At 38.7% G+C, this 27932-nt stretch overlaps 1 protein-coding gene across 1 annotated transcript in view; it reads right to left on the bottom strand.

The window, feature by feature from the left end:
* Window positions 1-228: 228 nt before the first annotated feature.
* Window positions 229-27932, bottom strand: part of LOC128652957 (PAX3- and PAX7-binding protein 1) — a 60388-nt gene continuing 32684 nt past the window's right edge. The window contains exons 9-15 of the mRNA XM_053705968.1: window positions 27331-27433; window positions 26423-26538; window positions 26041-26240; window positions 24751-24895; window positions 23875-23996; window positions 747-823; window positions 229-375 (exon numbers count right to left, since the gene is read on the bottom strand). Coding sequence (XP_053561943.1) covers window positions 282-375; window positions 747-823; window positions 23875-23996; window positions 24751-24895; window positions 26041-26240; window positions 26423-26538; window positions 27331-27433 — 857 coding nt within the window. The 3' untranslated portion in view covers window positions 229-281. The remainder of the gene's footprint in view (window positions 376-746; window positions 824-23874; window positions 23997-24750; window positions 24896-26040; window positions 26241-26422; window positions 26539-27330; window positions 27434-27932) is intronic.

Raw genomic sequence — 27932 nt, 5'->3', positions numbered from 1 at the left:
CCTCTTAGCCAATAGCTGTGCGGGAAATCCGGCATGGTGAATTTGATTTGAATCATAAAAGTTTAAGGCTTTCACATCCCTTTGAGCACAATGCTTGACTAGTGTATTTTACCCTCTAAAGTAAGTTTCACAACAGTGTGCGTCAACCATTATTTCTTAAAAAGGAACATAAAATCCAAAATTATTCTTTTATGATTCAGATAGAACATACAAATTTTAAACAATTTTCCAATTTTCTTGTTATGAAAGAAATTTTGGGTTTCATAGCCACGTAAACTAAACTAAGCAGCTTTTTTAAGCTTTATTACCTTAACCGAAGACCAGAATTGGCGTTGGAAAAAGACACAGGGTCCAGAATTCCTGTTTTCTATAAGGCTTTAAAGAAAAAAACAACTGTTAATACTATATTATTGTACAAAATCATTAAAATAATTTTAAAATGTAAGCACAAAAAATATGCATATAAATCTTTTTCCCCTTTCCTAAATATATTTTATTATATTTAATAAAACTAAAAACTGTTTAGTCTAGATATGAACAATTTCAAAATTGCACTTTTTCTTTCTACTGTGCAAAATTGTATGCATTAAAATCATGCAGCATAAAGATTTACAACAGTTATGAAACTAAGATGTCATTTACAAAGTACAACTATAAGATTGTATGCACATAACAGATACATAAAATAGATTACACACACACATACACATAAATGAAAAGCCTCACATGGAACTATTTCCACTTACGGTTTGGGATATAATGGCATAAAAACATCGTCATCCAATGTTCTTCTCATTCTCGTCAAAATAGCCTTTAATAATGCCTGAAAAATATAACAATTCTAATGAAAATACTTTTAGACATTGAGAACCTACATGTATGTATAGCTAAATATAAAGAGCATTTTATAGTATGCACAATTACTGAGGGCAAATGTCAAAATATACAGTATGTAAGTGTATATAGTGTCACTTCTAAAAATTTGGAAGGGACAAACACTAGGGTGGCCTATGGTGACAATTTTTAAAGCTCAATAAATTGAGCAGAATTTAGAAGAATTTGGAGATATTTCCCAAAAAGGTTGAACAACTCCATGAACAAGCATAAAAAAATAAAATAAAAACTGTTTTTAGGCAACCTGTACAGTAGCAGTTTTTAATCTATGCTAACAAACTTTCCAGCAAACTATTTTCTCCTTAGAAAAAAATAAATATCAAAATGCATTGATACTATTAACTGTTAGATGATCAAAATTGTTAGATAATTGTTTCTTTTTTTATGGATTAGACCAAGTACACGTTGTGTAGTGTATCTGTTTTAATAAATATTTTTTAGCATACTAAAACAAAAGTATGAAAATATAAATTCTATTTAAATAAAAACATTTAAAACATTATAAAAATAAAGCAAATTTAGGGGTGTGTTTGGGCAGCGTTTATAGGACGACGCAATTCCTAAAGCTCTTGCAGGGATCCTAATAATCCGCCAGTTATTAGATTTGCAGCGCAGCATCTGATCCTGCACATTAAATATATCAGTGATTTATACTATAAAGATTTGTTCGAGGACATCTTAGCTCCGTTTATGACCTCAGGACGGAGGACCGGGCGGTTGTTGCCTGAGGAGGCAGCATCGCATACAGCAGCCCATAAATTGGCTGTCACCTTTTGTAAAGCTGACACCAACTGCTATATTTTTCATATTTAACCTCTTAAGGACATATGATGGAATTTTTCCGTCATAAAACAATTGAGCAAACTGAAAGCTGTGTCCTTAAAGGGTTAAAGACCAACTATATCTTATTTTTTAATTAGAAATACATTCTCTTAGAGGATCAAGATGGAGCTCAACTTAAATAACCAAGAAAACAAAAAAAAAATTTGATAACAGAAGTTAGAAAGTTGCTAAAAATTGCATGCCCTATCCAAATTATAAAAGAAAAAAAATGGGTTTAGTATCCCTTTTTGTAAATACTTCCTGAGACAGCTATTTATATAATTTGAAAGGATGTCTTTTTTTGACAATCAGCACGTATCTTGTAAGAGATATGAAAGGGGAGGTGAAGTTATCCACTAAAGCCTAGACGGATGGAGGTGACCAGTTCTACTAGAGTCACAGCCTAATCAGACCTGACTAGTGACCCCCTGATTATCTATACGGCAGCCGAGATTTCTCAAGTTTTTTGGTCTAACCTACTATTGATGCCTAATTACCCAGATAAGGTAAGACACTCCAGTTCTTTGATACTTTTTGCTGGCCGTTTATGTATCTAGGACACCATTTAATGGCTTGACACCTGCATTTGGTAAAAGACATACGACTTTTACCACACTCATGGCTCTTCAAATTCATATGTACTAGATGCCTTAAAAAGTCAGAGTAGGCTAATGAACTATTACTTTACTCATTACTGCTCAGTATAGGGGAAACGATAAACAGACTTATTTTTGTGTTTTTACTCTTGCTGGGGATAACACCCCTAGTAGACAATATATGTACCAAGAGACTGGTAATTTAGTTGGACACTGCTTTAAGTTTCTAAAGTGGGATATTCCATTTGGGTAAATTATATGCAGGTATTGAATTTGTGATATGCTTGCCCTATATTTAGCCTGTGGTTTGCTTTATGACCTACTGTGTTTTGGGGACTGTCATGTCATCCGCGTCAGGGACCATAGGGCAGCTGGGCCTTATAGTTCTTATCTGCCATCAAAATCTATTTTTGTAGTAAAGTTTTTTTTCTTTATAATGACACGGTGAGTCCACGGATCATTATCAATTACTGTTGGGAATATCACTCCTGGCTAGCAGGAGGAGGCAAAGAGCACCACAGCAAAGCTGTTAAGTATCACTTCCCTTCCCATAAACCCCAGTAATTCTCTTTGCCTGCAGTACATAGAAGAGGTGAAGTTTAGGTAACAAAGAAATTAACCCCAATGAAGAGGTGACACTTTGGGGAACACAAATGTGCCTCTTATGAGGTGTAGACGATGTGAGACGTGCAGGTAACTATCTGTGACCACACTCTAATATCAAGGTCCCCGCTTCTCCTTACTTATCCACAAAGGACTTACCCTCTCTTCACGGCCCTTTCTTATATTCCTCTCTCTCTCTTTGCACCTTGAGTGGAGAGCCGTTTTGGTAGAATTGTACTAGGTAGTTTGTAGGCATAGTTTCACATTTTTGAATGGCCCAAAGTATGTGTCACTTGGGAGAAATGAAGCAAAATAATGAATTGTTTGATGATTAATAAAGAATAAGTAACGTATTAAATTTTCCTTTGTAGAATGGGGTGGACATATTACTACCTCATCACTGCTAATAGTGTGTTAAGGATTACTGAAACATTATAAAATGACATTTGTACATAAGTCTGTTTCGTTTAGGGGACATTCATGGCAGTTATCTCTACTAAATGTAAATTCAATATAATGCAATCATTGTTTAAGTGTGACATGTAAATTGCTATCCATAAGTTTAGCTGAGTAGGAACATAGAATTGAGTAGTTAATCTACATATCAGCTAAACTGGACAGCAATGAAACAGTTAACTTTAAAACATGGAACCCTAGCGAATCAAATGTTTTTACACCTCTTAAATAGCCCATTAGTGAGAGGGTGGTCAGGAAGCTATCAGTACGGCACTCCAGCCGAAAAGCGTAAGCTTTGGACACTAAGGGCATGTTTTTTCTTGTACCTGCACATGTATCGCTTTTAATGGATTAATAAAGTGAAGAAAGTTTTAAACTGCAGCTCCGGACTTTGTGTTTTCTTCTAAGTATGAGCCTATTTCCTTTTGGAGCAGTTGCAGCTGGTGAATTCATGGGGGCTTAATTACCTGAGGAGGTGTAGTCTGATCATACGTCCTACCTGCTGTCCCAGATTGCCGTCAGGATCGTCTTGCCAGGCACTGCTTCCCCTCCTCCCTCGAAAGTCGGCCGCGTCTGTGTGACGTCATCTCACGGAGCCCCGGAGTGTTTGGACGGATGCCAGTGCAGCGTGTTTGCGGCTGCATGCTTGTGGGAGCGCACTCCAAGCAGGGATACGGCGTACCGCAGAGAGCCCAGGAGAGAGGTCTCCCAAACGGCTCTCCACTCAAGGTGCAAAGAGAAAGAGGAATATAAGAAAGGGCCGTGAAGAAAGGGTAAGTCCTTTGTGGATAAGTAAGGAGAAGCGGGGACCTTGATATTCGAGTGTGGTCACAGATAGAGTTACCTGCACGTCTCACATCGTCTACACCTCATAAGAGACACATTTGTGTTCCCCAAAGGGTCACCTCTTCATTGGGGTTAATTTCTTTGTTATGTTGGTGGTGTTTGGCTACACTAGACCCTGAGGCCGACAGTCCTGTCACGGGATTTTCGGAACTTTTACACAACAGTGATCTCTTTTTGCCCCATTTCGGATTCACTTGGACTTTAATTAATCAGCTATAAACATTAGATAATCGATTGCAATTATATTTGAATTTATTGTTCTACGGACTGTCTACACAGAGATCACTACAGTATATTTAACCTGATTGGCTCGGTTTCACTATTTGAACTACTCTTATTGTTTGACCAAGTCACTATACACTGACTGTTTCTTCATATGGACACACAATGATCATTTTGCTATAATCAAGATTTTTCTTTTTGATTTCATGTGCATATGTGTTTGCCAAATTGTTCACAATGATGTTTAATGTTCTATGTTGTGTGCGACTGTTTAGGCTAAATTTTGTACTCATTTTTGACATCAGAGAGACTATCTGTGCTGTACCATTAGGCCAGTTCAAGGAGTGAGATTATACTCATTAACTAAATCAAATATTTTTCTGATTTACAAGACATTTACCTTGTGGCTTTAGGGTACGGCACATTATAGTAAAGGATTTAAAATTCAGAATATTGATAGCTCTTTACGGACTATTTATAATCATTATTGGGTGGGATAATTGTTGACCTCTCAGACTCATTATTTGGGGTAACCATTTGTGGTTACTGATAGAAGGTTTTTTTCCCCTTGCCATAAGTATCTATTTTTTAGTGTCTATAATTGACATTTTTGATACATGCAATTAATTACATGGTCCACACTTTCCCCTATCATATTTTCCTTTGTGCATACTATTCGATGATATTTAATTAGGGTACCAGTAGTATCTCTCTCATTAAGAATCATTCTGGATATTTAAATACAACAGTGGCTAAAGGTTAGATTGAAGCACTTTTTTACTATATTCTGTAAGAACTAAGCAAGCTGGTATATAGATTGTACATTTGTCTGTAGGATAGTGAGTTACGAAATATACACACTTCCATTATGAAGGTGGAAACAGTAAATGAAGGAGAATTTTTTTCTTTAATTTCCTCTCATGAGAGAGGAAGTTGTGTACAGGATTTAGATGAAATCTTTTGTACAGATAGATCGAAATTCCCTCTAGCTAAATTATTTGAGGAGGTTGAGTTTCTACTCGTTAAGGAGAACAAGCTAAGGTGGGATATCATGACACTAAACAAATATCATGAATTGAAAATCATTCCCAGGGGCCTTAGGATAAACAAATTTCCCACGTTCCAGACAGATGATATAGAATTCATTAATGAATGGAATATTATCCTCTCAGATTGCTCCCTTCGTTTAATACTACTATTGGTTCATTTTAAAACAAAAGCCCTTAATACTGTAATCCAACAAATTTAATTATTACAAGTTGAGCTCAACCTAAGGAGGAGTGCCTTGGAGTTTGCCAAATATGATGGCATTTTGAAACAAACGATTGCGGAAACCAAGGCACTTTTGATAGAGGTTAAGCACAATAAGTATTTAAGGGACCAATCTGACTATGATAATCAGATTTTTGTTTGGAACAGAAAGGATAGATCTGAAGGCCGACGTGCCTACAATAGGACAAGAGGTAGAGGAAGGGGCAGAGGTAGAGGTAATAACAGTAATAAAAATAGGAGTGTTTCAAACATAGAATCTTTGGAAAATGACTATGGAAATAAGGTCACTTTTTCTGAAAGTGAGGCGGAGTCATATGATGAGAGTTCGGCTTCAGGTGGGGAGGATTCAGTTGGTAACTCCTTCCCATCTGCACAGAACATAGAGGGAGATCTAGTGGTAAAACCGAAGATGAAATCGAAGGAAAACATAATTTATATAAGAACCTGATAAATTCATTTCTTTCATATTAGCAAGAGTCCATGAGCTAGTGACGTATGGGATATACATTCCTACCAGGAGGGGCAAAGTTTCCCAAACCTTAAAATGCCTATAAATACACCCCTCACCACACCCACAATTCAGTTTAACGAATAGCCAAGAAGTGGGGTGATAAGAAAAAAGTGCGAAAGCATATAAAATAAGGAATTGGAATAATTGTGCTTTATACAAAAAAAATCATAACCACCACAAAAAAAGGGCGGGCCTCATGGACTCTTGCTAATATGAAAGAAATTAATTTATCAGGTAAGTTCTTACATAAATTATGTTTTCTTTCATGTAATTAGCAAGAGTCCATGAGCTAGTGACGTATGGGATAATGACTACCCAAGATGTGGATCTTTCCACGCAAGAGTCACTAGAGAGGGAGGGATAAAATAAAGACAGCCAATTCCTGCTGAAAATAATCCACACCCAAAATAAAGTTTAATGAAAAACAAACAGAAGATTCAAACTGAAACCGCTGCCTGAAGTACTTTTCTACCAAAAACTGCTTCAGAAGAAGAAAATACATCAAAATGGTAGAATTTAGTAAAAGTATGCAAAGAGGACCAAGTTGCTGCTTTGCAAATCTGATCAACCGAAGCTTCATTCCTAAACGCCCAGGAAGTAGAAACTGACCTAGTAGAATGAGCTGTAATCCTTTGCGGCGGAGTTTTACCCGACTCGACATAGGCATGATGAATTAAAGATTTCAACCAAGATGCCAAAGAAATGGCAGAAGCTTTCTGGCCTTTTCTAGAACCGGAAAAGATAACAAATAGACTAGAAGTCTTCCGGAAAGACTTAGTAGCTTCAACATAATATTTCAAAGCTCTAACAACATCCAAAGAATGCAACGATTTCTCCTTAGAATTCTTAGGATTAGGACATAATGAAGGAACCACAATTTCTCTACTAATGTTGTTGGAATTCACAACCTTAGGTAAAAATTCAAAAGAAGTTCGCAACACCGCCTTATCCTGATGAAAAATCAGAAAAGGAGACTCACAAGAAAGAGCAGATAATTCAGAGACTCTTCTGGCAGAAGAGATCGCCAAAAGGAACAAAACTTTCCAAGAAAGTAATTTAATGTCCAATGAATGCATAGGTTCAAACGGAGGAGCTTGAAGAGCCCCCAGAACCAAATTCAAACTCCAAGGAGGAGAAATTGACTTAATGACAGGTTTTATACGAACCAAAGCTTGTACAAAATAATGAATATCAGGAAGAGTAGCAATCTTTCTGTGAAAAAGAACAGAAAGAGCAGAGATTTGTCCTTTCAAAGAACTTGCGGATAAACCTTTATCTAAACCATCCTGAAGAAACTGTAAAATTCTCGGAATTCTAAAAGAATGCCAGGAAAAATGATGAGAAAGACACCAAGAAATATAAGTCTTCCAGACTCTATAATAACAGAATTTATGTTTACCTGATAAATTACTTTCTCCAACGGTGTGTCCGGTCCACGGCGTCATCCTTACTTGTGGGATATTCTCTTCCCCAACAGGAAATGGCAAAGAGCCCAGCAAAGCTGGTCACATGATCCCTCCTAGGCTCCGCCTACCCCAGTCATTCGACCGACGTTAAGGAGGAATATTTGCATAGGAGAAACCATATGGTACCGTGGTGACTGTAGTTAAAGAAAATAAATTATCAGACCTGATTAAAAAAACCAGGGCGGGCCGTGGACCGGACACACCGTTGGAGAAATTAATTTATCAGGTAAACATAAATTCTGTTTTCTCCAACATAGGTGTGTCCGGTCCACGGCGTCATCCTTACTTGTGGGAACCAATACCAAAGCTTTAGGACACGGATGAAGGGAGGGAGCAAATCAGGTCACCTAAATGGAAGGCACCACGGCTTGCAAAACCTTTCTCCCAAAAATAGCCTCAGAAGAAGCAAAAGTATCAAACTTGTAAAATTTGGTAAAAGTGTGCAGTGAAGACCAAGTCGCTGCCCTACATATCTGATCAACAGAAGCCTCGTTCTTGAAGGCCCATGTGGAAGCCACAGCCCTAGTGGAATGAGCTGTGATTCTTTCGGGAGGCTGCCGTCCGGCAGTCTCGTAAGCCAATCTGATGATGCTTTTAATCCAAAAAGAGAGAGAGGTAGAAGTTGCTTTTTGACCTCTCCTTTTACCGGAATAAACAACAAACAAGGAAGATGTTTGTCTAAAATCCTTTGTAGCATCTAAATAGAATTTTAGAGCGCGAACAACATCCAAATTGTGCAACAAACGTTCCTTCTTTGAAACTGGTTTCGGACACAGAGAAGGTACGATAATCTCCTGGTTAATGTTTTTGTTAGAAACAACTTTTGGAAGAAAACCAGGTTTAGTACGTAAAACCACCTTATCTGCATGGAACACCAGATAAGGAGGAGAACACTGCAGAGCAGATAATTCTGAAACTCTTCTAGCAGAAGAAATTGCAACTAAAAACAAAACTTTCCAAGATAATAACTTAATATCAACGGAATGCAAGGGTTCAAACGGAACCCCCTGAAGAACTGAAAGAACTAAATTGAGACTCCAAGGAGGAGTCAAAGGTTTGTAAACAGGCTTAATTCTAACCAGAGCCTGAACAAAGGCTTGAACATCTGGCACAGCGGCCAGCTTTTTGTGAAGTAACACAGACAAGGCAGAAATCTGTCCCTTCAGGGAACTTGCAGATAATCCTTTTTCCAATCCTTCTTGAAGGAAGGATAGAATCCTAGGAATCTTAACCTTGTCCCAAGGGAATCCTTTAGATTCACACCAACAGATATATTTTTTCCAAATTTTGTGGTAAATCTTTCTAGTTACAGGCTTTCTGGCCTGAACAAGAGTATCGATAACAGAATCTGAGAACCCTCGCTTCGATAAGATCAAGCGTTCAATCTCCAAGCAGTCAGCTGGAGTGAAACCAGATTCGGATGTTCGAACGGACCCTGAACAAGAAGGTCTCGTCTCAAAGGTAGCTTCCAAGGAGGAGCCGATGACATATTCACCAGATCTGCATACCAAGTCCTGCGTGGCCACGCAGGAGCTATCAAGATCACCGACGCCCTCTCCTGATTGATCCTGGCTACCAGCCTGGGGATGAGAGGAAACGGCGGGAACACATAAGCTAGTTTGAAGGTCCAAGGTGCTACTAGTGCATCCACTAGAGCCGCCTTGGGATCCCTGGATCTGGACCCGTAGCAAGGAACTTTGAAGTTCTGACGAGAGGCCATCAGATCCATGTCTGGAACGCCCCACAGCTGAGTGACTTGGGCAAAGATTTCCGGATGGAGTTCCCACTCCCCCGGATGCAATGTCTGACGACTCAGAAAATCCGCTTCCCAATTTTCCACTCCTGGGATGTGGATAGCAGACAGGTGGCAGGAGTGAGACTCCGCCCATAGAATGATTTTGGTCACTTCTTCCATCGCCAGGGAACTCCTTGTTCCCCCCTGATGGTTGATGTACGCAACAGTTGTCATGTTGTCTGATTGAAACCGTATGAACTTGGCCCTCGCTAGCTGAGGCCAAGCCTTGAGAGCATTGAATATCGCTCTCAGTTCCAGAATATTTATCGGTAGAAGAGATTCTTCCCGAGACCAAAGACCCTGAGCTTTCAGGGATCCCCAGACCGCGCCCCAGCCCATCAGACTGGCGTCGGTCGTGACAATGACCCACTCTGGTCTGCGGAATGTCATCCCTCGTGACAGGTTGTCCAGGGACAGCCACCAACGGAGTGAGTCTCTGGTCCTCTGATTTACTTGTATCTTCGGAGACAAGTCTGTATAGTCCCCATTCCACTGACTGAGCATGCACAGTTGTAATGGTCTTAGATGAATGCGTGCAAAAGGAACTATGTCCATTGCCGCTACCATCAACCCGATCACTTCCATGCACTGAGCTATGGAAGGAAGAGGAACGGAATGAAGTATCCGACAAGAGTCTAGAAGTTTTGTTTTTCTGTCAGAAAAATCCTCATTTCTAAGGAGTCTATTATTGTTCCCAAGAAGGGAACTCCCCACATTCAGAACACAGTCTATCTGGTAGTTCAGACATGTTAAACAGGCATAAACTTGATAACAAAGTACAAAAAACGTTTTAAAATAAAACCGTTACTGTCACTTTAAATTTTAAACTGAACACACTTTATTACTGCAAATGCGAAAAAACATGAAGGAATTGTTCAAAATTCACCAAATTTTCACCACAGTGTCTTAAAGCCTTAAAAGTATTGCACACCAAATTTGGAAGCTTTAACCCTTAAAATAACGGAACCGGAGCCGTTTTGAACTTTAACCCCTTTACAGTCCCTGGTATCTGCTTTGCTGAGACCCAACCAAGACCCAAGGGGAATACGATACCAAATGACGCCTTCAGAAAGTCTTTTCTAAGTATCAGAGCTCCTCTCACATGCGACTGCATGCCATGCCTCTCAAAAACAAGTGCGCAACACCGGCGCGAAAATGAGGCTCTGCCTATGCTTTGGGAAAGCCCCTAAAGAATAAGGTGTCTAAAACAGTGCCTGCCGATATTATTATATCAAAATACCCAGATAAAATGATTCCTCAAGGCTAAATATGTGTTAATAATCAATCGATTTAGCCCAAAAAAAGTCTACAGTCTTAATAAGCCCTTTTTGAAGCCCTTATTTACAATCGTAATAAACATGGCTTACCGGATCCCAGAGGGAAAATGACAGCTTCCAGCATTACATCGTCTTGTTAGAATGTGTCATACCTCAAGCAGCAAGAGACTGCTCACTGTTCCCCCAACTGAAGTTAATTGCTCTCAACAGTCCTGTGTGGAACAGCCATGGATTTTAGTGACGGTTGCTAAAATCATTTTCCTCATACAAACAGAAATCTTCATCTCTTTTCTGTTTCTGAGTAAATAGTACATACCAGCACTATTTCAAAATAACAAACTCTTGATTGAATAATAAAAACTACAGTTAAACACTAAAAAACTCTAAGCCATCTCCGTGGAGAAGTTGCCTGTACAACGGCAAAGAGAATGACTGGGGTAGGCGGAGCCTAGGAGGGATCATGTGACCAGCTTTGCTGGGCTCTTTGCCATTTCCTGTTGGGGAAGAGAATATCCCACAAGTAAGGATGACGCCGTGGACCGGACACACCTATGTTGGAGAAATATCTCTCTGGATACAGATTTACGAGCCTGTAACGTAGTATTAATCACAGAGTCAGAGAAACCTCTTTGACCAAGAATCAAGCGTTCAATCTCCATACCTTTAAATTTAAGGATTTGAGATCCTGATGGAAAAAAGGACCTTGCGACAGAAGGTCTGGTCTTAGCGGAAGAGTCCACGGATGGCAAGAGGCCATCCGGACAAGATCTGCATACCAAAACCTGTGAGGCCATGCCGGAGCTACCAGCAGAACAAACGAGCATTCCTTCAGAATCTTGGAGATTACTCTTGGAAGAAGAACTAGAGGCGGAAAGATATAGGCAGGATGATACTTCCAAGGAAGTGATAATGCATCCACTGCTTCCGCCTGAGGATCCCGGGATCTGGACAGATACCTGGGAAGTTTCTTGTTTAGATGAGACGCCATCAGATCTATTTCTGGAAGCTCCCACATTTGAACAATCTGAAGAAATACCTCTGGGTGAAGAGACCATTCGCCCGGATGCAACGTTTGGCGACTGAGATAATCCGCTTCCCAATTGTCTATACCTGGGATATGAACCGCAGAGATTAGACAGGAGCTGGATTCCGCCCAAACCAGAATTCGAGATACTTCTTTCATAGCCAGAGGACTGTGAGTCCCTCCTTGATGATTGATGTATGCCACAGTTGTGACATTGTCTGAAAACAAATGAACGATTCTCTCTTCAGAAGAGGCCAAGACTGAAGAGCTCTGAAAATTGCACGGAGTTCCAAAATATTGATCGGTAATCTCACCTCCTGAGATTCCCAAACTCCTTGTGCCGTCAGAGATCCCCACACAGCTCCCCAACCTGTGAGACTTGCATCTGTTGAAATTACAGTCCAGGTCGGAAGAACAAAAGAAGCCCCCTGAATTAAACGATGGTGATCTGTCCACCACGTTAGAGAGTGTCGTACAATCGGTTTTAAAGATATTTATTGAGATATCTTTGTGTAATCCCTGCACCATTGATTCAGCATACAGAGCTGAAGAGGTGACATGTGAAAACGAGCAAAGGGGATCACGTCCGATGCAGCAGTCATAAGACCTAGAATTTCCATGCATAAGGCTACCAAAGGGAATGATTGTGACTGAAGGTTTCGACAAGCTGAAATCAATTTTAGAAGTCTCTTGTCTGTCAAAGACAGAGTCATGGACACTGAATCTATCTGGAAACCCAGAAAGGTTACCCTGGTCTGAGGAATCAATGAACTTTTTAGTGAATTGATCCTCCAACCATGATCTTGAAGAAACAACACAAGTCGATTCGTATGAGATTCTGCTAAATGTAAAGACTGAGCAAGTACCAAGATATCGTCCAAATAAGGAAATACCACAATACCCTGTTCTCTGATTACAGACAGAAGGGCACCGAGAACCTTTGTAAAAATTCTTGGAGTTGTAGCTAGGCCAAACGGCAGAGCCACAAACTGGTAATGCTTGTCCAGAAAAGAGAATCTCAGGAACTGATAATGATCTGGATGAATCGGAATATGCAGATATGCATCCTGTAAATCTATTGTGGACATATAATGCCCTTGCTGAACAAAAGGCAAGATAGTCCTTACAGTTACCATTTTGAACGTTGGAATCCTTACATAACGATTCAATATTTTTAGATCCAGAACTGGTCTGAAGGAATTCTCCTTCTTTGGTACAATGAATAGATTTGTGTAAAACCCCATCCCCTGTTCCAGAACTGGAACTGGCATAATTACTCCAGCCAACTCTAGATCTGAAACACATTTCAGAAATGCTTGAGCTTTCACTGGATTTACTGGGACACGGGAAAGAAAAAATCTCTTTGCAGGAGGTCTTATCTTGAAACAATGTTCTGAATCCAAAGATTGTGAACAGAATTAATCCAAATTTCTTTGAAAAAACGTAACCTGCCCCCTACCAGCTGAGCTGGAATGAGGGCCGCACCTTCATGTGGACTTAGAAGCTGGCTTTGCTTTTCTAGAAGGCTTGGATTTATTCCAGACTGGAGATGGTTTCCAAACTGAAACTGCTCCTGAGGATGAAGGATCAGGCTTTTGTTCTTTGTTGAAACGAAAGGAACGAAAACGATTATTAGCCCTGTTTTTACCCTTAGATTTTTTATCCTGTGGTAAAAAAGTTCCTTTCCCACCAGTAACAGTTGAGATAATAGAATCCAACTGAGAACCAAATAATTTGTTACCCTGGAAAGAAATGGAAAGTAGAGTTGATTTAGAAGCCATATCAGCATTCCAAGTTTTAAGCCATAAAGCTCTTCTAGCTAAAATAGCTAGAGACATAAACCTGACATCAACTCTGATAATATCAAAAATGGCATCACAGATAAAATTATTAGCATGTTGAAGAAGAATAATAATATTATGAGAATCATGATCTGTTACTTGTTGCGCTAAAGTTTCCAACCAAAAAGTTGAAGCTGCAGCAACATCAGCCAATGATATAGCAGGTCTAAGAAGATTACCTGAACACAGATAAGCTTTTCTTAGAAAGGATTCAATTTTCCTATCTAAAGGATCCTTAAACGAAGTACCATCTGACGTTGGAATAGTAGTACGTTTAGCAAGGGTAGAAATAGCCCCATCAACTTTAGGGATTTTGTCCCAAAATTCTAATCTGTCAGACGGCACAGGATATAATTGCTTAAAACGTTTAGGAGGAGTAAATGAATTACCCAAATTATTCCATTCTCTGGAAATTACTTCAGAAATAGCACCAGGAACAGGAAAAACCTCTGGAATAACCACAGGAGATTTAAAGACCTTATCTAAACGTTTAGATTTAGTATCAAGAGGACCAGAATCCTCAATTTCTAAAGCAATTAGTACTTCTTTAAGTAAAGAACGAATAAATTCCATTTTAAATAAATATGAAGATTTATCAGCATCAATCTCTGAGACAGAATCCTCTGAACCAGAAGAGTCATTAGAATCAGAATGATGATGTTCATTTAAAAATTCATCTGTATAAAGAGAAGTTTTAAAATATTTTTTATGTTTACTAGAAGGAGGAATAACAGACATAGCCTTCTTGATGGATTCAGAAACAAAATCTCTTATGTTATCAGGAACATTCTGAACATTAGATGTTGATGGAACAGGTAATGGTACATTACTAAAGGAAATATTATCTGCATTAACAAGTTTGTCATGACAATTAATACAAACAACAGCTGGAGGAATAGCTACCAAAAGTTTACAGCAGATACACTTAGCTTTGGTAGTTCCAGCACCAGACAGCGATTTTCCTGTAGTATCTTCTGACTCAGATGCAACGTGAGACATCTTGCAATATGTAAGAGAAAAAACATATAAAGCAAAATTGATGAAATTCCTTAAATGACAGTTTCAGGAATGGGAAAAAATGCCAGTGAACAAGCTTCTAGCAACCAGAAGCAATAAATAATGAGACTTAAATAATGTGGAGACAAAAGCGACGCCCATATTTTTTTAGCGCCAAATAAGACGCCCACATTATTTGGCGCCAAAAATGACGCCACTTCCGGAACGCCGACATTTTTTTGGCGCAAAAGAACGTCAAAAATGACGCAACTTCCGGCGACACGTATGACGCCGGAAACAGAAAAGATTTTTTTTTGCGCCAAAAAAGTCCGCGCCAAGAATGACGCAAAAAAATGAAGCATTTTCAGCCCCCGCGAGCCTAACAGCCCACAGGGAAAAAAGTCAAATCTTTAAGGTAAGAAAAATATTTGATTCAAATGCATTATCCCAAATATGAAACTGACTGTCTGAAAATAAGGAATGTTGAACATCCTGAGTCAAGGCAAATAAATGTTTGAATACATATATTTAGAACTTTATTAAAAAAGTGCCCAACCATAGCTTAGAGTGTCACAGAAAATAAGACTTACTTACCCCAGGACACTCATCTACATGTTTGTAGAAAGCCAAACCAGTACTGAAACGAAAATCAGCAGAGGTAATGGTATATTTATAAGAGTATATCGTCGATCTGAAAAGGGAGGTAAGAGATGAATCTCTACGACCGATAACAGAGAACCTATGAAATAGACCCCGTAGAAGGAGATCATTGAATTCAAACAGGCAATACTCTCCTCACATCCCTCTGACATTCACTGCACGCTGAGAGGAAAACCGGGCTCCAACCTGCTGCGGAGCGCATATCAACGTAGAATCTAGCACAAACTTACTTCACCACCTCCATAGGAGGCAAAGTTTGTAAAACTGAATTGTGGGTGTGGTGAGGGGTGTATTTATAGGCATTTTAAGGTTTGGGAAACTTTGCCCCTCCTGGTAGGAATGTATATCCCATACGTCACTAGCTCATGGACTCTTGCTAATTACATGAAAGAAATCCAGCCTATTCTTAAAAAACAACAACAACAACAACAAAAAATAGGAGGATCTAAATATATACCTGTCAATGCACAAGAAAGACAGAGATATGCCCAGTATGAATCAGGAGTATAGGGTAGCTCTTGAACAGGTTTTTTCCTCCCCCAGACCAAACCAGAAGGAGGGGGTCGAGGGAGAGGAGGTTCAGAGGGCCATGGAGGTCAGAACAGATATCCAACTCGAAGAGGGAGATTCAGAAACAAGTACCAATAGAAAAACATAATTTATGTAAGAACTTACCTGATAAATTCATTTCTTTCATATTAGCAAGAGTCCATGAGCTAGTGACGTATGGGATATACATTCCTACCAGGAGGGGCAAAGTTTCCCAAACCTTAAAATGCCTATAAATACACCCCTCACCACACCCACAATTCAGTTTAACGAATAGCCAAGAAGTGGGGTGATAAGAAAAAAGTGCGAAAGCATATAAAATAAGGAATTGGAATAATTGTGCTTTATACAAAAAAATCATAACCACCACAAAAAGGGTGGGCCTCATGGACTCTTGCTAATATGAAAGAAATGAATTTATCAGGTAAGTTCTTACATAAATTATGTTTTCTTTCATGTAATTAGCAAGAGTCCATGAGCTAGTGACGTATGGGATAATGACTACCCAAGATGTGGATCTTTCCACGCAAGAGTCACTAGAGAGGGAGGGATAAAATAAAGACAGCCAATTCCTGCTGAAAATAATCCACACCCAAAATAAAGTTTAATAAAAACATAAGCAGAAGATTCAAACTGAAACCGCTGCCTGAAGTACTTTTCTACCAAAAACTGCTTCAGAAGAAGAAAACACATCAAAAATGGTAGAATTTAGTAAAAGAATGCAAAGAGGACCAAGTTGCTGCTTTGCAAAGCTGATCAACCGAAGCTTCATTCCTAAATGCCCAGGAAGTAGAAACTGACCTAGTAGAATGAGCTGTAATCCTATGAGGCAGAGTTTTACCTGACTCGACATAGGCATGATGAATTAAAAGATTTCAACCAAGATGCCAAAGAAATGGCAGAAGCTTTCTAACCTTTTCTAGAACCGGAAAAGATGACAAATAGACTAGAAGTCTTTCGGAAAGACTTAGTAGCTTCAACATAATATTTCAAAGCTCTAACAACATCCAAAGAAACTATTTCTCCTTAGAATTCTTAGGATTAGGACATAATGAAGGAACCACAATTTCTCTACTAATGTTGTTGGAATTCACAACCTTAGGTAAAAATTGAAAAGAAGTTCGCAACACCGCCCTATCCTGATGAAAAATCAGAAAAGGAGACTCACAAGAAAGAGCAGATAATTCAGAAACTCTTCTGGCAGAAGAGATCGCTAAAAGGAACAAAACTTTCCAAGAAAGTAATTTAATTGTCCAAAGAATGCATGGGTTCAAAAGGAGGAGCTCTAAGAGCCCCCAGAACCAAATTCAAACTCCAAGGAGGAGAAATTGACTTAACAGGTTTTATACGAACCAAAGCTTGTACAAAACAATGAATATCAGGAAGACTAGCAATCTTTCTGAGAAAAAGAACAGAAAGAGCAGAGATTTGTCCTTTCAAGGAACTTGCGGACAAACCCTTATCTAAACCATCCTGAAGAAACTGTAAAATTCTCGGTATTCTAAAAGAATGCCAAGAAAAATGATGAGAAAGACACCAAGAAATATAAGTCTTCCAGACTCTATAATATATCTCTCTAGATACAGATTTACGAGCCTGTAACATAATATTAATCACAGAGTCAGAGAAACCTCTTTGACCAAGAATCAAGCGTTCAATCTCCATACCTTTAAATTTAAGGATTGAGATCCTGATGGAAAAAAGGACCTTGTGACAGAAGGTCTGGTCTTAACGGAAGAGTCCACGGTTGGCAAGAGGCCATCCGGACAAGATCCGCATACCAAAACCTGTGAGGCCATGCCGGGGCTACCAGCAGAACAAACGAGCATTCCTTCAGAATCTTGGAGATTACTCTTGGAAGAAGAACTAGAGGCGGAAAGATATAGGCAGGATGATACTTCCAAGGAAGTGATAATGTATCCACTGCCTCCGCCTGAGGATCCCGGGATCTGGACAGATACCTGGGAAGTTTCTTGTTTAGATGAGACACCATAAGATCTATTTCTGGAAGTTCCCACATTTGAACAATCTGAAGAAATACCTCTGGGTGAAGAGACCATTCGCCCGGATGTAACGTTTGGCGGCTGAGATAATCCGCTTCCCAATTGTCTATACCTGGGATATGAACCGCAGAAATTAGACAGGAGCTGGATTCCGCCTAAACCAGAATCCGAGACACTTCTTCATAGCCAGAGGACTGTGAGTCCCTCCTTGATGATTGATGTATGCCACAGTTGTGACATTGTCTGTCTGAAAACAAATGAACGATTCTCTCTACAGAAGAGGTCAAGACTGAAGAGCTCTGAAAATTGCACGGAGTTCCAAAATATTGATCGGTAATCTCACCTCCTGAGATTCCCAAACTCCTTGTGCCTTCAGAGATCCCCATACAGCTCCCCAAACTGTAAGACTTGCATCTGTTGAAAATACAGTCCAGGTCGGAAGAAAAAAAGAAGCCCCCTGAATTAAACGATGGTGATCTGTCCACCACGTCAGAGAGTGTCGTACAATCGGTTTTAAAGATATTGATTGAGATATCTTTGTGTAATCCCAGCACTATTGGTTCAGCATACAGAGCTGGAAAGGTCGCATGTGAAAATGAGCAAAGGAGATCGCGTCCGATGCAGCAGACATAAGACCTAAAACTTCCATGCATAAGGCAACCAAAAGGAATGATTGTGACTAAAGGTTTTGACAAGCTGATATCAATGTTAGACGTCTCTTGTCCGAAAAAGACAGAGTCATGGACACCGAATCCATATGGAAACCTAAAGCGGTTACCCTTGTCTGAGGAATCAATGAACTTTTTGGTAAATTGATCCTTCAACCATGATCTTGAAGAAACAACACAAGTCGATTCGTATGAGATTCTGCTAAATGTGAAGACTGAGCAAGTACCAAGATATCGTCCAAATAAGGAAATACCAATACCCTGTTCTCTGAATACAGACAGAAGGGCACCGAGAACCTTTGTAAAAATTCTTGGAGCTGATGCTAGGCCAAATGGTAGAGCCACAAACTGATAATGCTTGTCTAGAAAAGAGAATCTCAAACTGATAGTGATCTGGATGAATCAGAATATGCAGATATGCATCCTGTAAATCTAATGCAGACATATAATGCCCTTGCTGAACAAAAGGCAGGATAGTCCTTACAGTTACTATCTTGAATGTTGGTATCCTTACATGATGATTCAATATTGACAGATCCGGAACTGGTCTGAAGGATTTGACCTTCTTTGGTACAATAAAGAGATTAAATAAAACCCCAGCCCCATGTTCCAGAACTGGAACTGGCATAATTACTCCAGCCAACTCTAGATCTGAAACACATTTCAGAAATGCATGAGCCTTTGCTGGGTTTACTGGGACACTGGAAAGAAAAAAATCTCTTGCAGGAGGCCTTAACTTGAAGCCAATTCTGTACCCTTCTGAAACAATGTTCCGAAAAACAGAGATTGTGAACGGAATTGATCCAAATTTCTTTGAAAAAAACATAATCTGCCCCGTACCAGCTGAGCTGGAATGAGGGCCGCACCTTCATGTGGACCTAGGAGCTGGCTTGGGTTTCTATAAGGCTTGGATATATTCCAAACTGGAGAAGGTTACCAAACTGATACTGCTCCTGAGGATGAAGGATCAGGCTATTGTTCCTTGTTGTGATGAAAGGAACGAAAACGATTATTAGACCTAAATTCACCTTTAGATTTTTTATCCTGTGGTAAAAAAGTTCCCTTCTCTCCAGTAACAGTTGAGATAAAAGAATCCAACTGATAATCGAATAATTTATTACCCTGGAAAGAAAGGGATAGCAAAGATGACTTAGAAGACATATCAGCATTCCAAGTTTTAAGCCATAAAGCTCTTCTAGCTAAAATAGCTAGAAACATATACCTGACATCAACTCTAATGATATCAAAAGATGGCATCACAAATAAAATAATTAGCATGTTATAGAAATGCAAATGATAATTATGATCTGTTATTTGTTGCGCTAAAGCTTCTAACCAAAAAAGTTGAAGCTGCAGTAACATCCGCTAAGGATATAGCAGGTCTAAGACGATTACCTGAACACAAGTAAGCTTTTCTTAGAAAGGATTCAATTTTCCGATCTAAAGGATCTTTAGCAGGAGTAGAGACAGCCCCATTAATCTTAGGGATTTTGTCCCAAAACTCTAATCTGTCAGATGGCACAGGATATAATTGCTTAAAAACGTTTTTAGGAGTAGTAAATGAATTACCCAAAATATTCCACTCCCTGGAAATTACTTCAGAAATAGCACCAGGGACAGGAAACACTTCTGGAATAACTACAGGAGATTTAGAAACCTTATTTAAACGTTTTAGATTTAGTATCAAGAGGACCAGAATCCTCAATTTCTAATACAATTAATACTTCTTTAAGTAAAGAACAAATTATTCCATCTTGAACAAATATGAAGATTTATCAGCATCAACCTCTGAGACAGAAACCTCTGAACCAGAAGAACCATTATCAGTATCAGAATGATGATGTTCATTTTAAAAATTCATCTGAAAAAAGAGAAGTTTTAAAAGACTTTTATGTATACTAGAAGGAAAAATAACAGACATAGCCTTCTTAATGGATTTAGAAATAAAACCTCTTATGTTATCAGGAACACTCTGAGTATTAGATGTTGACGAAACAGCAACAGGTAATGTAATAGTACTAAAGGAAATTTTATCTGCATTAACAAGTTTGTCATGACATTCAATACAAACAACAGCTGGAGGAACAGATACCAAAAGTTTATATCAGATACACTTAGCTTTGGTAGCTCCAGCACCGGGCAGCGATTTTCCTGAAGTATCTTCTGACTCAGTTGCAACGTGGAACATCTTGCAATATGTAATAGAAAAAAACAACATATAAAGCAAAATAGATCAAATTCCTTAAATGACAGTTTCAGGAATGGGAAAAAATGCCAGTGAACAAGCTTCTAGTAACCAGAAGCAAATAAATAAAGAGACTTAAATAATGTGGAGACAACGACGCCCATATTTTTTAGCGCAAAAAATGACGCCCACATTATTTGGCGCCTAAATGCTTTGGCGCAAAAAATGACGCCACATCCGGAACGCCGACACTTTTGGCACAAAAGAAAGTCAAAAAAATGACTCAACTTCCGGCGACACGCATGACGCCGGAAACAGAAAAATTTTTGCGCCAAAAAAGTCCGCGCCAAGAATGACGCAATAAAATGAAGCATTTTCAGCCCCCGCGAGCCTAACAGCCCACAGGAAAAGTCAAAAATTTTTAAGGTAAGAAAAAATGATTGATTCAAATGCATTATTCCAAATATGAAACTGACTGAAAATAAGGAATGTTGAACATCCTGAGTCAAGGCAAATAAATGTTTGAATAGCCAAACCAGTACTGAAACGAGAATCAGCAGAGGTAATGGTATGTATAAGAGTATATCGTCGATCTGAAAAGGGAGGTAAGAGATGAATCTCTACGACCGATAACAGAGAACCTATGAAATAGACTCCGTAGAAGGAAATCATTGCATTCAAATAGGCAATACTCTCCTCACATCCCTCTGACATTCACTGCACGCTGAGAGGAAAACCGGGCTCCAACCTGCTGCGGAGCGCATATCAACGTAGAATCTAGCACAAACTTACTTCACCACCTCCATAGGAGGCAAAGTTTGTAAAACTGAATTGTGGGTGTGGTGAGGGGTGTATTTATAGGCATTTTAAGGTTTGGGAAACTTTGCCCCTCCTGGTAGGAATGTATATCCCATACGTCACTAGCTCATGGACTCTTGCTAATTACATGAAAGAAATAATGTTATAAACCTGTAAAATTATACTCTTACTGAAATTGAATTTAAAGTGTTAAATCTGGGCTTGGGTTTTGTCCCCTCACAAAGTTTCAATCTTTTTAACACACTAATTGATATAAATAAACTCATTAGGGGACTAACTTTTGTGGATTGTGGATTGTTCAGTGGGCGGAAGCTTACGATTGCTGTCTGTCCCCCACTTTTCAGGGATGGACAATTGGCTTCTGAACAAACCGTTTATCCCGGGGAGTGGATCCTCTTCCAGGAAGCGTTTTCTAGGTAGACCCTCAGATTGGGGGTCCGAAGTTTGAGGGCTTTTCGACAGACCGCCAAGTTTCCAAGGTATGGTTCTTGGTCAAGTGATCCACTGTCCGCCCTGATAGATTCTGGCATCTCTCCACTTTGGAGACTGGTTTTGAGGAAGGACCTTCTGTGTAGGGTCCCTTCCTTCATCTAAATTTCGTTTCTCTGATGCTGCCTGCCTGGAGATTGAACTGGGTTTTCTGAGTCTGTCATTGAGACTATGACTCAGGCTTGCAGGCCAGTTTCTTGAAGTTTTGTCATCAATAATGGCGTAATTGTCCTTTTTGGTGGGAATCCAGGGGCTACCCATAGTGGAGTCAGGATTCTAAGATCTTGGTCCTGTCTTCAGGCTATCTGGAGAAGGGTATGTCAGTCAGTACCCTAAAGGGTCCGAATTCTGCATGGTCTATTTTTGCTACATAAGCATCTGGTAAACGTGCCAGATGCGCAATTTTTTTTTAAGGTCCTGCTTGGCATCAGACTTGTGTTTAAGTTGGTTGCTACTCCTTGGAGCCTAACTTTGTTCTTCAAGTTTTGTGGCTATCTCTGTTTGAGCCTTTTAATTCCATAGATATTGAATGGTTATCTTGGAAGACTGTCTCTTCTGCTCAGAGAGTCTTGGATTTCTCAGCTTGGCAGTGTGATTCGCCTTATCTTTCTTACCGATGAGGCGACTTTTTGTACTAACTTAGGTTCTTTCTCAATTGTTTTGAATGGGAAAATTATCAAGAAATTATAATTCCTTCTCTATGCCCTAGTCGCCCTCCTCATAAGGAATGTTGGGGGCACAACTTGGATGATGCATGTGCTCTTATTTTCTATCTACAGGCGAGTAAGGATTTTTGCCAGCCTTCTGTTTGTTTCTCTGGGAATTGTAAAGATCAGAAAACTTCTGCTTTTCTTTCTCTTGGTGAGAATAATTATTCGTTTAGGTTATGAGATTGCTGAACAGCAGCCCTGAGAGATTTGCAGATTATTCCATTAGGTCTATCTCGGTTTCTTGGGTTTTCAAGAATGAAGCTTCCGGAGAACAGACATGCAAGGCTGCAACTTGGTTCTTTTTGCGTGTAATGCTTTTGCCTCAGCCGAGGTTTCTTTTGGGAGAAGGGTTCTTCAGGCAGTGGTGCCTTCTGTTTAGGTTCCCTGTCATGTCCCTCCCTTATCTGTGTCCTCTAGCTTGGGTATTAATTCCCAACAGTAATTGATGATGATCCGTGGACTCACCGTGTCATTGGAAAGAAAACAAAATGTATGCTTACCTGATAAATTTATTTTTCTTTCTTGACACTGAGTCCACGGCCCGCCCTTTATTTTTCAGACAGTTTTTTCTTGTGTAAACCTCAGGCACCTCTGCACCTTGTGTTGCTTCCTTCCTCTCCTTTTCCATTGGTCGAATGACTGGGGATTATGGGAAGGGAAGAAATACTGAACAGCTTTGCTGTGGTGCTCTTTGCCTCCTTCTGCTGGCCAGGAGTGATATTTCCAACAGTAATTGATGATGATCCGTGGACTCACCGTGTCAAGAAATAAATAAAATTTATCAGGTAAGCATACATTTTGTTTTTTACCCATTGTCTATTGCCCAGTTCAGATTTTAGCAACATAAAAGTTAAACAGTAACTCCAGATTCCACATTTAAAAAAAATGAATAGGTTTATAGACTCAAGGCTCCATAAGATAAATGAGTAGTTAAAAGGGAACACAACTGTTCTTGTTTGGCCCATACCCTTACACTCACCTCTAAGCATTTCACCATTAAGGAGCACAAAGACCAAGAGGTATCAAAACATTTAAAGTGACAATGGTGAAAATACTCAACAGTTCAAACAAATTAAATCAGCCTTCCTTTTTTTACAGTCTAAGGGATTACTTAGCAGTTCCAATATATTGTTCTGTAATTGCAATACATGTTTAAATTATTACTCATACCTCAGTGTTTTTGTTTTCTGAATTTACAACTGTTGGGTATCCATTTATTAGTTTCTGCACAATGACCTTAAATCTGTTTGTCTGTGTTGACGAGAAAGGATCCCACATATTTTCAGCAATTCCTAATGGAAATAAACAGAATTAACATAATATCTATCACCGTAGCCTATAATTTAATATGAATACTATTTAACAATTAAACACTCCTCTTCAAAACATATCCATAAAATGTAATGGTTAAATAAAGTGCTCGATTTAACTGGGCCAGCTCCTAGATTTATATTTAGCAAACACTGGTTTATAGTATTTAAAGGGATTCAGTATTTAAGACTATTTAAAATAACCTTCTTAAAATCATAAATTTATGGAAATGTATTTTTGCCCACTATTTCAAACTTACAGCTGTCTCTGTGCATTCCACTGTCTATCAAAGCGTGCTCCTGTGTATTATTCTGGTATTGGCTTTTGATTGGCTGTGAATGCATTTGCAGCCACTGAAGAGCAGATACAGGAGTAAATTACAGGAGAGGGCAGTAGAAAGTGCTGCAAGAAGCCATAATGTCTCTTTGAAACAGATAAACTAATTTATATTTAAAAATGTATAACTGTTTAAAAAGAAGGCTAATAATAAAATAATTTGGTAAAACATGTAATAAACCTATAAAACTAGACACTGTTCATAATTTAAGTAAATTGCTTAATATTGAAGGGGAGTTATGATTTCATGACTTCTTTAAAAAATGTATATAATAAAATTTTTTAATGAATGCTGCCAAAATGTTCCATTTGCAAGAAATATTTAAAAAAGGAGTGAGCATGCCTATATGTATATATACACAAACACATTTACATTTTATAAACAATATATCTTATTACCTGTTAATTTGGGAAGAATCATTTTTTCTACAATAGATGGTAATAATGCTATGTCTGTATCTTCCTGGTCGTACTCTTTTTCCTCACAACCATAAAAGAGCAACGATTCAAACCACATCATACTTTCAAAGTCAGAAGATTTTGGCTAAAAATAAGAGTTGGGAAAATTAGAAACACAGGAATAGCATTTATCTCAGTTTAAATCACAATTTTCTTTTTTACATTTAACCAAGATATATACTTAAAAAGATTGGAAAATAATTTGATCTCAGAGAAAGAAGAAATGTTTAAGATAAAGTGATGATAAATCCTAGCGTTTCAAAAATGCTAGGATATACCAGTGCTATAAATAAAGGTGACTTTCTATCATGAAGTATAAAAAATGCAGACAGAATGTACCTTTATTTGGCCGCGAGGTTCTGCCTAAACTGAGTGGCTCTGGCTGCCCTCGACAATTTCAACAAAAGCCTTTTTTTCCAATGAGGCAATGTTTTCACCTCCTAACCAAAAGCTGTGCTAGCCATATGGCACTGTGCCGTATGGCTATCACGGCTATTGGCTAAGAGATAGAAATGTCACCTCACCGAAACAAATTACTTTGGCTGAGGGCAGCTGGATAAAAAGGTACTTTGCCTGCATTTTTTTTATACTTCACGATAGTCACCTTTATTTATAACACTGGTAAATCCTAGCGTTTCTGAAACGCTGCTAGGATTTACCATCATGTCAAGAATCAAGCTCATGAAAAATGAAGTTCTATTAACAAGCAAAATGTCTGAATAGGAAAAAGAAATATATGTGAAAATACAGTCAACATTTCTATTTCAAAAACAACCTTAAAAAAAAAAAAAAAGACTTCAGGTCTTTAATGGCTCCCAATTAAATCTATTACACAAAGTGTATTTTTATATCAAAGTTGCTTGTAAGATGCATCTAAAGTCTGCAGTTTGCATATCTGTCTCAGCAATTTCTGTATTTGTAACCATAAGTAAATGGCACAGCCAGCCAGAATCCATAACGTCTGTAGTGTTAGTGTAGGGATCCTGAGCTCTTGCTGAAAGCAGGTCTTCTATAAAGACCACTCAGCAAGAATTCAAGAACACTCTCACAAGCTATACTCTGTACGCAGAATATGCAGTTCCTTTATTTTTTTATTTTTTTTTTAACACCACATAGTATAGACATGTATATATTTCGTATTTGTTATCTGTGCAGGGTGTGACAATGTCATTTAGAACTGTTCACACCACACAATATTTATTGATCAAAATAACATAAGTGTTAACTTACCTCTAATGGATTCCAAGCTATAAGCTGTAGTCTTATTAAAGGATTTAAAAGCTTAGGCAAACACAGACCAATATATGCATCTTTATAGGTGCTATAATAGGTTGAACGCCAGGTCTCAAACTGATCTTTAATGCAGTCAATTGAGTGAAAACTTTCCAAAGTATCATCAAAAATGTTACTTGATTCTTTCAAAATCCGATCTAAAAAAAAAATACAAATAAATGATCACATTACAAAAACAAAACAAAAAAAAAAACTAAATTTCAGCATTTTTTTTTATAGGTGCAGCAGGGTTTTTGTTTTTAAAGGTTGTAGTTCCTTCTGAAATTAGGTTTAAGTTGATACAAAGCAAAAACAAACATATCCAAATAAAAATGATTACCTTTTTCCATGTTGAAATTTGTAATATCAGTGGATGTTTCTTCATCATCACTTGAAATGCCCTCAAGGTGCTCAGTCATCTTATCAGTAATCTCCCTGGCTTGCCTGCGACGTGCTCTGTAAAAAGGTACAACATTCAGAATACAGTAATGTTCTGGAAGAAATTGCATATGGACATAATGGGCTTGATTTATCAAGCAAGGGCGGACAGGAGTGTACATTTCCGCCCCAGCTCTACCATCTGGAAGGCAGCAATCCGCTGCCGGAATTTAAATATTGCACACAAGCAATATTTTGTGCTTGCGTACAATCCAGCCCCCCTGCACGCGCACAGCCAATCACGCACGGGCAGGAGCGGTCAATCTCCCCAGTCGGATGAGACCAGGGAGATTTAAATTCTTCACCTAAGAGGTGGAAACAAGGGTAGGGAAGCAGCAGTCCAATGACCGCTGCTTGATAAATCGTGACAGCAGGTTCTTTTGTGAGAACTTGCAGTCATAGGGAGGAGAAGGGCTTGATAAATCAAGCTCATTATGGCATGTATAGCAATCTCTCTAAGACTATATCAACAATAGCTTGGGAGAGCCAATTAAATCATGTATGAAATAAGACATTGGCTTCCTGGCAGGGCGGCAATGCAATCGATAAAATTGTCCTGCAGCTTACTATGGGAACCACGGAGCAGAAACCTACTTGGCTTGGGCCTTGTACTATACAGATAATGGGAATTTTACAGTATGTGGTCTCCGCTAGCTGCTACTGTTTAGATTACATTATTTGGCCTTTTTCATGTTGGACAAGAAGATCTATGTTCCAAAATACTATAGCTTAGACATTGCCAGTCAATTCATATTTGTCGATTTGTTTCCTGGATATTCTAAAGTATACAATTCATTTCATGCGCCCTACCTCCTTGCTTCTCTCTCTGCAATCCTCCTTTGTTTTGTGTGCTCTTGGTATTGTACTCTGTCTCTCCCAAAATTGTCTAGATTCGGTGCCATTACAGCTTTACCTGAAGATATATACAGTAAAACAGTAGTTAAGAATAGACCATTAGGACCTGAAAACTCTTATGCTAACATTTCTATAAACTGAAGCTGCTGTCAAACAATTTCCTGACCATACTGTAGGAAACTCACAATATGAGGGTAAACGAGGCTTGCATGACAAGATACTCTTATAGTTCAAACATTATGTCAGATATTACTAGTTTATCATTAAAAACATTTCCATAGTCCCTTTAGCCTCACCAATAGGCGCATACACACCATTATGTAGTAAGCAAGGAAATTCTCAGTCTATTACATTACCGTATGGATGAACATTAAGTTATTGAAAAAAAGCACAAAATGTGAAGCTTGATCTTTCTAAAATACTTTCATTGCAAGAAAATGATTGTGTAAAGATATATGGATTATATTTTAAACTGGAAATAGGAGAGTGCTGCTTTAAAGGGACATAAAACACCACATTTTTTCATTCATGATTCAGATAGAGATTTTAATCAATTT

The sequence above is a fragment of the Bombina bombina genome, chromosome 3 (assembly GCF_027579735.1).
Source record: "Bombina bombina isolate aBomBom1 chromosome 3, aBomBom1.pri, whole genome shotgun sequence".
NCBI lineage: Eukaryota > Metazoa > Chordata > Amphibia > Anura > Bombinatoridae > Bombina > Bombina bombina.
This window is presented reverse-complemented; position numbering and strand designations above follow the sequence as displayed.